The sequence below is a fragment of the Eptatretus burgeri genome, chromosome 3 (genome assembly GCF_056783735.1).
Source record: "Eptatretus burgeri isolate ZD-2024b chromosome 3, Ebu_testis_v1, whole genome shotgun sequence".
NCBI lineage: Eukaryota > Metazoa > Chordata > Myxini > Myxiniformes > Myxinidae > Eptatretus > Eptatretus burgeri.
The window spans coordinates 71,666,212-71,679,119 of record NC_140963.1 but is presented as its reverse complement, the minus strand read 5'-3'; the positions used below and the strand labels follow the sequence as shown (position 1 = coordinate 71,679,119).

At 47.9% G+C, this 12,908-nt stretch overlaps 1 protein-coding gene across 4 annotated transcripts in view; it reads left to right on the top strand.

Moving 5' to 3' along the window:
- The window catches only part of LOC147030159 (complement C3-like), a 741,443-nt gene that overhangs the window by 193,249 nt on the left and 535,286 nt on the right, over positions 1-12,908 (top strand). For all 4 annotated transcript variants that reach the window (XM_085873916.1, XM_085873917.1, XM_085873918.1 and 1 more), the window contains one exon: positions 2,995-3,082. In XM_085873916.1, the coding sequence (XP_085730042.1) occupies positions 2,995-3,082 (88 nt within the window). The remainder of the gene's footprint in view (positions 1-2,994; positions 3,083-12,908) is intronic.

The following is a 12,908-nucleotide window of genomic DNA, read 5'->3' as shown; positions in this document are numbered from 1 at the left end:
TGAGCCAATTGCGGCAGAGGACGAGCAAGATACATTCGCGGGGAAGTTGGTCATCACCAAATCCAGAAGGGAAGATTTCCATTAGGAGAAATCTGGGTGGGAAAATTCACGGATTGAGTCAGCCCCATGCAGTTACAGCAGTCCTTTTCAGAATTGCCATGGCTGGTGAGAGAGGTACCAACACCCAGCCAATTAGCATGGTGACAATTGAAGTCACCACATGTGAGGAAGAGAAAGTTTGGATGAGTGACTAAGAGTTGGTCCATGACATATATATATATATATATATATATATATATATATATATATATATATATATATATATATATATATATATATATATGTAGATTCATCACTGTTGGGAGGACGGTACAACACACAGACAAACAGGAGGTGGGAGTGGAGGGAAAGTCGCAGCCATAGGTACTCCTGGGGTTTGGGAGGTGTAAGAGCAGTACATGGAGAGTGAGAAATGGAATTTTGGATGTACATCACAACTCCACCACCAGAATGGGGTTCAGTTCGATGAATCCAGAGGAGACAATAGCCAGGTAGAGACACGAAAGAATCGGGGATGTCCAGTGGGAGGAAGGATGCTGTTAACAAAAAGATGTCTGCTTTATCGGCAGTGGCCTGGATTGAGAGATGTGTCAGGTTGGAATGGAGGCATTTTACAGAGATGTGTTAGGTGGAGGCAGAGATGTGTCAGGTCAGACATTTTACAACCGTACTCTGTCTACCTTTAATTTCACACTCACTACTTCCTCAGTATACATTTGCAAGATGACTTACTCTGACATGTCCCTCATACATGGCAATCAAACCTACTCAAAACACACACACTTTGTTACACTTACCACAGTCTCGCGATGAATCCCCCCCCCCTCTTACTACGTCACAATATATTGGAGTGTTAGTTTGACAATCCTTCTGGAAAGACTGGAGAAGTCCAGGGGTGAAGCCCGTGCAACATCACCATTGGAGCAGGTGTGACAAGTTGTGGGAGTGGTGGGATGTGTGGTGGGGGATGCAGGATGTGTGTTTGGGACAGCTGGACCCACAATAGTGCTGCTGGACATGCGGTGAAGACTGCATCATGCATGGTGGGTGTTGCGCGACGTGTGGTGGGTGTTGCTGGACATGGGATTGCACAATGCATGGTGTGGACTGTGTAACACAACGTGGGGACTGGGTGGTGTTTGGGGGGCTTCACGATTCAGGGTGAGGGCTGCATGATGGCTGGGGGGGGGGTTGGAGGCTGCAGGACGCATTGCATGGTGCGTGGTGGGGGCTTTTGGATGCACTGTGGGGACTGCTGGATGCACTGTGTGTGGGGACTGCTGGATGCACTGTGTGTGGGGACTGCTGGATGCACTGTGTGTGGGGACTGCTGGATGCACTTTGGGACAAGCAGAGGGGAGTTTGTGTCATGTGGATGGCATCTCTGTGACACGTGGAAGGGGTCTGCAGGATGTGTGGAACCAGGCTGCGGGACACGTGGAGGGAGGCTGCGGGATACTTGGAAGGGTGGCTGCATCATGTGGGTTAGAGGTAGCCAGATGCATGGAAGGAGGGGCTATGGGATACATGGAGGGGGGGTGTAATGTGTGGAGGACTGCTGGACTGGTGATGGGGTCTGTAGGATGCATGGTGCAGACTACTGGATGCATGGTGCAGACTGCTGGATGCATGGAGGGTGGCTGCAGTAGAAGGAAGGGGAAGGGGGCCTGCGGGACATGTGAAAGGGGGCCTGCGTGACACGTGAAAGGGGGCCTGCGGGACACGTGAAAGGGGTCTGTGGGAGATGTGAAATGGAAGCCTGCGGGATACGTGAAAGGGGGGCCTGCGGGACACATAGAATGGGAGTTGCAAGATGTGTGGAATGGGAATTGCAAGACGCATGAAAGGGGGACTGGGGCATGTATACGGGGGGGGGGGCTGCAAGATGCGTGGAATTGGGGTTACAGGATGCGCATGGGGGGGAGGGGGAGGCAGGTTATGCAGTGAGGGGTGTGGGACGTGTGGTGGGTTGTGTAGAAGGGGGCAGCGGGACGTGTGGTGGGTTGTGTAGAAGGGGGCAGCGGTACGTGTGGTGGGTTGTGTAGAAGGGGGCAGCGGGACGTGTGGTGGGACTCTTGGCGGAATCCATTCTGAGGTTAGCAGAATCCATGGTGGGTGACGCACAGTGGGAGCGAAAGGTCCTATGAGATGTTTGTGTGGAAGAGAAAAGAGAGACGAATCATGTAAATTTGAAGCTTTCAATCAGAAAAATCAAACTAATTTTTAAAGTAATTTTAAGGAGTGGGGAAGAGAAAATGCAAAGGATATAATAATAGACACAATGAGATTGTAATAATTCCATGTAAAATAAGAATTTCTTATTGCATTTGGAGAAGATTTTGGAAGAAGAGCGAGATGTATAATAATGTAAGTAGTAAAGCATAGGTACAATAAGAAAATCGTGAGAGGATGACACTCGTGACGCAGGATAAAAAGAGATTGCGTGTCGGATTTGAAGCCTGAGACTCAGACGTTATATAACTGAGTCCTGATGCCGAGACAGACACATGCACAAATTTGACATGCAAGTCAGGTACACATGGATATGATAAGGGAATGCATATTTCGAACACAACACAGGGGCAAAACAACAAGGGTAATACGTAACCCTTCAGATGTGAAATTTTAACTATTGGTAAAGTCTTTACAAAGCAAGAAAAAACAACATCTTGACTAATATTCCTTTATTTTAGTAAGCAAAGAAAAATATTTTTTGTGCCTTTGTCATTGCACTTGATGACCAATCCCACCTGCAATGTCTTTGACCATGAATTACCTTTGTGTAAAATTTAGAATACTTTATTGTGGAACCATGGAATTGGTTTTCATTAATTTGTTTCAATGTTCAGTTTCACCATGTTTTTAAACTGAAGATTTTGACAGTTTGAAAAGGGAGAGAATTCTTATTTTTCTGTGTGAATATTTCTGCTGCAGTTGAACCGACATTTGATGTGAAGATATCACCAGAACGATCATATTTCCATGTGAGTGACAACGAGCTAAGAGTGAAGATTGAGGCCAGGTACTTTTCAAATACCTACATTATGATGTGCATATTTATAATGGTTGAGATTGCCCAAATGGTATTTTGTAAAGTGATATCGATGCCAAAAGTATTTTGGTCAGGGGTAACATACTGTCACAAACTCATGGTCTCCAGCAGGCAATAACTCCCAAGTTGCCATTAGTTTGACCATTGTGGATGTTGAGTGCGAGATGCATGAGTACTTTCGGGACTTTTAACCTGATTCAAACTTTGAGCAGGCTGTCAGACTTTTGGGCACAATGCTTGTACTTTGGCCACAAATGGAGGGTATACGCTCCCATTTAAATTCAATAGGAGCCATTACTGAGTTCAAACACTGTTTTATAAATAAAAGGAAAGAAAGGACATTGTGCAATAATACACAACCCCAACCCGAGCCAAGCTCCCTTGTACTTTACGAAAATGAATATAGATTACATCCACGCTTATTCATTTGAAAAAAAGGGACAGCAAATGATGTCAGGAGAGAAAAAGAAGCCAATTAATGTAAAACATTTTTCCCACCACTTCCATGAAATCTCTCTCTGCATGCCCAGTTTGGGAATTTTGAAAAGTAAATTTTGCATAGGCTGTGTGCACATTACAGTCAATTTCCCTTTATGTCCATTAATGGGACAGTGGAGCCCGTGGGACAATGGAGTGAATCGGCGGTTCGGGATGCGCTTGGGGCTTGTGCCTGTGGTCTCGACTCGACCTGTGGGACAGTGTAGTGGATCAACGGTACGGGCTACGTTTGGTGCTTGTGCCTGTGGTCTGAGCTTGGCCTGCTGGACAGTGGGGTAGTAGATCGACGGTTTGGGCTCTGTTTGCCACTTGTGCCTGTGGTCTCAGCTCTGAACTATCTGCTTGCTTCAAATCATCAAAAAGGTCATGTAATCCATCATCACAGTGGATATGAAATTCTCCCTTTTCTCCAACGACCTCTTCTCAAATCATCAATTCAGATTCAGACCATGTCACTCTCCAATGGACATGCTGTTTCTACTCTCCCAACAATGGATGGAGGCTCATAATGTTACATTTGAGATCAGAGCCGTCTCTCTCGACATATCTCGAGCTTCCAAAAGTCTGGCATCTTTCCCTGCTCTCCAAACTCTCTGCCTATGCCGTTCAATGTCAACTGCACTTTTAGGTTACTGACTTTCTCTCCTCTCATAGCCAACATGTGGATCTCAATGGAATCTTTTCATCTCCTCGCCCCGTGAAGGCTGGAGTGCCCCCAAAACGGTGTTCTCTGCACAATCCTGCTACAAAACTTCATCAACAATCTCTCTGACTCTTCAGAAATCCTCTATATATTTTCTGATGACTCCACCCTCTGCCATGACATCCCTCATCCTTCAGATAGACAGGCAGTAGCATCTTCCCTCTTTTCAGAATTTGGTACAATCACAAGCTGGTCAAACACTTGGAACATGCCTTTAAATCCTGACAAATCTCACACCATCACTCTTTCTCCCTCAAGAGGACCATCTGGCAAAACCTCCCATGCACTTTCTTCACAGTCCTCTTGAAGATGTTTAGTCACTCAAACTCTTGGGTGTCACTATCAGCAATTATCTTTCTTGGACAACCCACATCTCAAGGTTGGCCTCCAAAGCCAGCTGCACTACTGAACATCCTACATTTTGCAAAGTCGTGAAGGTAAACATCTCTCTTGCCATTCACACTATCTCTTGGACATAGGAAACACCTCTACAAAGAAGGCAATCATCTCATGGACAAGGTCCTTCCTTGGCACACCTGAACTCTTATGCACCTCCATCTACAAGGACTTCATCCACAACTTTTCAGAATACTGCTCTCCTCTTTGGACTGGCACCCCTGCCTCACACCTTGCCCAGCTTGACTCTCTGGAAATTCAGGCCTTCACGATCAGTGGAATATCCTGCGATGAGGCTGAGTCTATGGGCCTATCACTTTATCATCTCAGACAGGTCGGTGGTCTCCCTGTTTTGTACTGCCACCTTTCTCAGAGATCGTATCCATTTGAGTATCTGAAATTCCATGACTTCCCATGACTTTTCCATGACCTCACACAGGCATATTTTACTCACTCCCTCTACCTCAAAACACATCAGCAAGATTACTTCAGCAGAGAGGGTGCTTTAGCAGAGAGAGGTCATTTTACTGCAAGAGAAATGGCTGGTGTCATTCTGTGAGAACATTGGTTGAGCTGTCTTGAGCTGCAGTTTCACGATGTGTCAATGGGAAATTGCGTTCTGGGTGTGGAACAAAAAACTTACAAATGATTCTCGGGAATGTAACTCATTCATACACATTGGTTTTATTCTGAAAATAACAGAAAACACTCATTCTCAATTTCCAGGATCTTCCATGACTGTCAGTGAAATTCCATGATTCTATGAAATTCCAGTGGTGAGGGTGCAGCGAGCACAGGCAGTGGTGAGGGCGCAGCGAGCGCAGGCAGTGGTGAGGGCGCAGCGAGCGCAGGCAGTGGTGAGGGCGCAGCGAGCGCAGGCAGTGGTGAGGGCGCAGCGAGCGCAGGCAGTGGTGAGGGCGCAGCGAGCGCAGGCAGTGGTGAGGGCGCAGCGAGCGCAGGCAGTGGTGAGGGCGCAGCGGCGCAGGCAGTGGTGAGGGCGCAGCGGCGCAGGCAGTGGTGAGGGCGCAGCGGCGCAGGCAGTGGTGAGGGCGCAGCGAGCGCAGGCAGTGGTGAGGGCGCAGCGGCGCAGGCAGTGGTGAGGGCGCAGCGAGCGCAGGCAGTGGTGAGGGCGCAGCGGCGCAGGCAGTGGTGAGGGCGCAGCGAGCGCAGGCAGTGGTGAGGGTGCAGCGAGCGCAGGCAGTGGTGAGGGCGCAGCGAGCGCAGGCAGTGGTGAGGGCGCAGCGAGCGCAGGCAGTGGTGAGGGCGCAGCGAGCGCAGGCAGTGGTGAGGGCGCAGCGAGCGCAGGCAGTGGTGAGGGAGCAGCGAGCGCAGGCAGTGGTGAGGGCGCAGCGAGCGCAGACAGTGGAGAGGGGCAGTGAGTGCAGGCAGTGGTGAGGCGCAGCGAGCGCAGGCAGTGGTGAGGGCGCAGCGAGCGCAGGCAGTGGTGAGGGCGCAGCGAGCGCAGGCAGTGGTGAGGGCGCAGCGAGCGCAGGCAGTGGTGAGGGCGCAGCGAGCGCAGGCAGTGGTGAGGGCGCAGCGAGCGCAGGCAGTGGTGAGGGCGCAGGGAGCGCAGGCAGTGGTGAGGGCGCAGGGAGCGCAGGCAGTGGTGAGGGCGCAGCGAGCGCAGGCAGTGGTCAGGGGTGGATCCAGGATTTTAGATTAGTGGGATGGTGGGCGTAAAAATTTACATTGCATTGAAAACAAGAAAATGATCAATCAGAGACTGTAGAATCTCACCAGGACTGCTTTTGTGTGGTGTATTTTGTGTTGCGTATGTGTATTGGTGTGTTGCATAATTAATAATAGACATAATTAGAACTGCCACTTTATAACTGCTGGCAGTGATGACTGGGTACCAAGACGTCCCGCTTTGATGCAACCCCACATTTTATTGGACACCTGACCCTGACCCATGAGGTTAACAAAAAAAAATATTAGTTGGAGAGCTGGCTGAGCTTCATTCTCAAAGTTGCGCCCAAAAGGTTCGTTGATCTCATTGGCCAGTGATGACCATCCAATTTATAAAAAGTGATTTCTTAAGTGTGGCTTTCTTGGGGTTAAGGGATATTTGATCCTTTAAGTAGACCCTTCTAGCCCTTCCAATCTAAACATCGCACCCAAACATCGTAGATGTAAATTAGGAAATGGATGAGAAAATATAAATTTGTGGGACAGGGTTAAAATTTTTCACTTTTTCGAGATCCACTTCTACCAGTACAGGTAGCATTTTCCGGGCCGACCTTGACAATGAGATTATTCGCAAACTGAGAAATCCTCTACTCATCCGATATATGCTTAAAGTTTAAATGAACATCGCCGGTGTATCACCGTACAAATAAACAAATTAGATAAGACCAGAATAATCTTCACTTGTCTTTAGACACGTCTCCGATGACCAGCGCCAACAGCTGTAGCTCGGCCCATGTATACAGTAGTAGGATGCTTTAACAGACAAGACTGTTGTCGAAGTGAAACCGCGCTGCCACCTCAAGGCCTTTCTTGCCTGAAAACGAAATTAATCCAGAAGAGTCGCCTGAAATGGCTGCCAACGTGTGAAGACAGAGACGTCAGCATTTCCACCATCACAGAATTTAACTGAGAGACCAGAAGTCGAAGGTGAGTTTCTTTTTCCTCTTTACCTTCGTGTCTTTTAGTTTCCATTGCTATACTTGCTGCATGTAATATTAGCATCGCAATACGATGACCGAATCGTTCTTATAGTTTTATCCATGAAATTCATGTTCGCAAGATGGCGGCGCCCTGGGAGTGACAAAAACATAGAAGTTCAACCATTCGTCGAACAGGTCTGTCAGATATTTTCAGGTGATGTTATATTTTCACTGAGAGCCTGGTGTTGGCGCAGTGGTTAGGGCAGCGGCTTGGGATCCAAGAGGTCCTGTGTTCAAGCCCCGTTGGGTCACTGAATTAATACACCAGGGGGTTGACTCAGCCTGTCATCCTTCCGAGGTCGGCGAAATGAGTACCAGTATACTGGGCCGGTGTATACCCCGGTTAAAATAGGTGTACCATATCCCTGTGTCGTAAGAGGCGACCAGGGTTGTGTCAGGAAGGGCATCCGGCGTAAAACATGTGCCAAATCACTGTGCGGATCATACGGATGATCCGCTGTGGCGACCCCTAACAGGAGCAGCCGAAAGAAGAAGAAGAAGAAGAAGAAGAAGAAGAAGAAGAAGAAGTTGTGTTTTCACTGAATGACCTTTGAATCTAGTCTCCTATTACTTTTACAGATGATAACCGCACTGTTACTGTGCCGATTCAAACACAGCACTGTATCATCCACGTTATCCCAAATGAAGCAGGCAAAATCATGAAAATGACAGACGAGAAATGGATAACGTTTCGCAAAGCTGCTGAAAGTAGAAGGACAATGACGAAGTTCACCGAGTCCAAATATCGCCTCGTGATAGACAACCTGCCAGAAACCCCCGATCAACTCGACGGATATCACAGTAAGTGCTACAAAAATTTCGCAGCCGTTCCATCTTCAACGCTTGTTGCAAATCAACATGAAGCTGTGCGCACTACGCAGCTGCGTTCAGCAGCAACGTCACCAACACAGTCGCGCATTGGCCTTCTTCCGGCTATGTGTCTATACTGTGATAAAGTGTGTAAATCTCTAATTGATGGGCGGAAGGAGGGCCTCGGAAATTGTCAAACCAAGGAAGCAGAACAGAAAATAAGGGATGCAGCACAGATCCTAAATGAATCTCACGTACTGAAAAAGATAGCTGGTATCGATTTGATTGCAAAAGAGGCGAAGTTTCACCACAGCTGGAGGAATCAGAGACTCAAAGCTGCGCAGAGATAAAAAAAGATTTAGATAGATGCGCAGAGATTCCAATTTATCAGAAAAGGCAAAACGTGCCTTCGGCAACATTATTGCCTATGTCAAGGCAAACATGCTTCTTGGTAGTCGTTCAGAGTATCTCAAATCCATCTACAATCGGTACTTAGACATTTGTGATGAACACGGCGAGGAGTCTTCCATCAGTACTGTACTTCATACCTCGCTGAGCTTCTGCGGAAACATCTTGTTGAAAGAGTGACCCTGTACACTCCTGAGAATAGAAAGTCGGGCGCCATTGTCCATAACAGCCTTTTAGACTATGCCTCCATCAAGGTTGTCTATGATTTCAAATCATCGCCGGAAGGCCAAGTACTCGCGGCGGCATTGTTGTTGAGGAGGGCATTGAAGGGGGTGGAAAAAACACCTTTGAATGATCCACTCGATATGGATTCCTTGCTTAGAGGGGAGGGTAAATCCCCTGAACTGGTTAAAACATTCTATAGAGTTTTGTTCGACGGACCAAACATTGAGGAACATTCTGAATCGGTAAGACATAGAGCCACGTGTGCTAGTGAAGATGCACTCTTTATTGTTTGCAATGGCAGAGTCATGCCACGAAAGCACATCCTGCTCTCTATGTTGATAAAATCTCTTACCGGTAGCTGGAAAATACTGACGGTGCTCAACAAATTTGGGTATGGCATCAGTTACAGCAAGGAAGAAGAGCTGGAGACAGAATTGGCAAGCGCAATTATAGAGAAGGACAAATGCGCTCCTGATGGCACAGCGCACGGTCTTGTTATGGGTAACGCTTGGGATAACTACGATGAACTTACCCACACGCTGTCTGGGTCTGATACGCTCCATGATACAATGGGTATCTTATACCAAAATCAGCCACTGCTTGTAGAAGAGATAAAAAAATCCAGATCCTCCCATTAGGACTGTTTGTCAGCCCACTGTGACAGCACCAAATGTGACCCCTTCAATGTCATCGGCAGGGTCCAGCAAACGAAAAATGAAGAGGAAATTGGTATTGCCACCCGTGGAAATCCCCCCATATCGAAAAAACCGAAGATGGATATGTTTGACTACATACACACTGATATCCAGCTTCTGGACCTGACGCAGCGTGCCCGGAAACTGGACAAAGTATGGATGATGGGTCACTGTCTCGGTGCGAATGATATGCCGATGTGGTCTGGATTCAACGCTCGATTTCATCAGGATGCGTTGCCGAAGCAAAACGTGTACTACATGCCAAATCTCGACAAAGCACCAACGAAAGATGATGTCGTCGCCAAAACTATGCGCATCAGCAAACGGTGTGCCAAGGAATGCGGTCAGATGTATGCCTTGGTAACTTATGACTTGGATGTTGCCAAAAAAGCACACAAAATCCAAGTCACTGATCAACTGGAATTCGATGATGTGTTCATCATGTTTGGTATGTTCCACATCCAGCTCTGCCATTTTCGATCCATCGGAAAGATGATTGCAGAGTCAGGCGGACCAGAGCTATTGATCGAGTCCGGGGTGCTCGCTTCAAATTCCCTCAGAGGACTTATCGAATGCTACAACTTCAACCAGTGCAAACGCCTCCACCAAATGTTCGCCCTCGCCATGGAGATCCTGCACTTTCGTCAGTTTCTTTCTGAATACCCGGAAAAAGATCAAGTGCTTGATGAGCTAAAGGTCTTCAACTTCACCATGCCAATGGAGATCGACACAGTATGCGAGAGCGATATGTTTCGTGATGTCTATAGGGCATATGATGAATATACAAACCAAACTCTTGAGGGCACTCGGGGGCCAACACCTCAGTTCTGGATGATGTATGTGAAGCTTGTCGAACTCTACCATATCGTTGACCGCGCATGCCATGAAAATGACGTTGAGCTATTCACCATGGCACTCACTGAGCTGACTGATTTGTTTTTCGCCATGAACCGGCAGAACTACGCGAGATGGATGGCCAAATACCATTTGGATCTCATGAATATAGAAATTACGCATCCAGGATTGAGGAACATACTGAACGCTGGAGCGTTCTCGGTTAGAAGGACCAATAACGAGTTTGCACGCCTTCCAGTTGACCTCACATTAGAGCAGACAGTCAATGCAGATGCAGCATCGAGGATGACTGGATTCACATCGGCGACAAAGAGCTACACTGCACGCGTTTGTTGGCGTGTCACGACGGGCAGTCGTGCAGCAATTGCAAGTGAGGCCTTAGCTATGGCCGGACTGGTACATTATAGCGACACTCAAATGGAACTCAGTCCATCGAGAACCAAACGCGACAACGAGGATCTCGAGCGAAACACCTCAAGCATTGTCTCGTCGGTAAATCCATTCGCCATCGATACCGATGCGCCACTAATCAGTATCAGCACAGGGATGAGTGTCCCCGTTGCCGTCAAGAATTATCTGCTCAGTGTACCCCAGGAAGGTCGCAGGATGCATGAGAAATTCGTTAGCGAATGCCTTGATGATCCGACACGCTTTGAGTGACCTATTACCCGCAACAAACTTTTGACATTCGTGAAACAGTGCGTAACCAACCGACGTGCCCCACAGAACTCAAAGGAGGCAGAACTGAAATGTACAAGCCAGTTAGGCCTAAGTCAAATTTGCTCTATGGCGAGGATACGGTGGCCGTACGCCCTCTGAATTGACAGAAACGTGCGGCGGCTGCAGAGTTTCTGAGGTGGCCTCAGGGTGGCCCTACGCCGTTTGGCTATATTTTACAGGCCGTAGGGTCGCCGTGGAATTATAACGCGGAGTTATAACTTTTTTTTTAATTTCTACGTTCGCCGTAGCAATTCGACAAGCCGGAAAAAAAAAAAAAAAAAAAAAAAAAAAACCTGGCAAAAAAAAAAAAAATTAACCCATTCATTACCGTCCGTCTGGCCGCACGTTCGCCTTAGGGCCCCCCTGCGGTTGCCTTGCGGGCACCTTGCGTCTGCCTTGAAAATTCTATGGCCGCCGCAGGAACGCCCTAAGGTCACCGTGCGACATCATCAAAGACCGTACGGCAACCCCACATTTTCGGTCTCCACAATTTATAAATACGCTGTGCAGCTCCCCGAAAAATAAAAACATATGTGACTGCTACATTATGTGACCGTGGAAATACTGTGGCCACCGTATAATTGCTAATGGCCGTAGATTTTGGAGACCCCACGGCCGCCGTGGCAAATGTGACTTTGGCCTAAATACGCTGTGTGGCTCCACGAAAAATAAAAACATGTGACTGCTACATTGTGTGACCGTGGAAATACTGCAGCCGCCGTATAATTGCTAGTGGCCGTAGATTTTGGAGACCCCACGGCCGCCATGGCAAATGTGACCCAGGCCTTACTCGGAAGACTAGCCTTCATCGAGGCTAAGGCCGAAGTGGACCTCAAATTCCTCTTCACATTTCCACACACACCTGTGCCGCTGTCTATGTGAAGCGCGATGGTTCAATGGTGCATACAGCAAAGAGCGCCCTTTTCGACAAGCTGGAGAAAACAGTACCTGATCACGGCCATCCGATTGATGTGAAGGTACATCTGATAGATGGAAATTTTCTCCTTCACTGCCTACCACCAAACCTACCCCTTACTTACGGTGGTCTGTCACGAGGTATCCTCGTTGCGGCCTTATCCCACCAGTCAAAACTTATAGACATAGCGTTTGACACTTACGAGGAACCTTCTATTAAGGACTGCGAGTGGGAAAGACGAGGAGCCGAAGTGCAACGATACGTTATCAGTGGCCCGGATCAGATAAGACCAAAGAACATTGAGAGAGCTCTGAAATCGAGTTCCTCCAAGAGAGGTCTACCGGAATTCATGATGATGACTGGGCTGGGGAGCAGTACCGACACATTCTGGAAGGAAGAATCGTTTTCCTCAGTGTCAACGGTAAATGTGCCAAGTATTCTGTTGTGAATGGTGGAGTGCAGAAATAATTAATTCAAGATCTGTTCTGTAATTACCCAGAGGCAGACACGAGATTGTGCTTCCATTTGACAGTGGCTGACCTTGATTGTCAAGATGGCGACATTGTAGTACGTGCCCCGGACACCGACATACTGGTGATTCTCCTTCACCATGTTCATCGATTTACATGTACAATTTGGATGGAAGTTGGGACGTCCGGTAAGGATAATCGACGCTACGTGAACGTTACTAATGTAGCAGCGCAAACCACTCCAGATGTGTGCACAGCTCTGCCTGGCCTGCATGCATTCACGGGATGTGACTACACATCAGCATTCGCAAGGAAAGGGAAGAAACGGCCGTATGATATAATGTGTGCCCACGACAAGTTCATTCGGGGTTTTTCATCCCTCAGCTACAAAGAGCCAGATGGTGAAATGTTTGCCATCCTTGAGGAGTTCG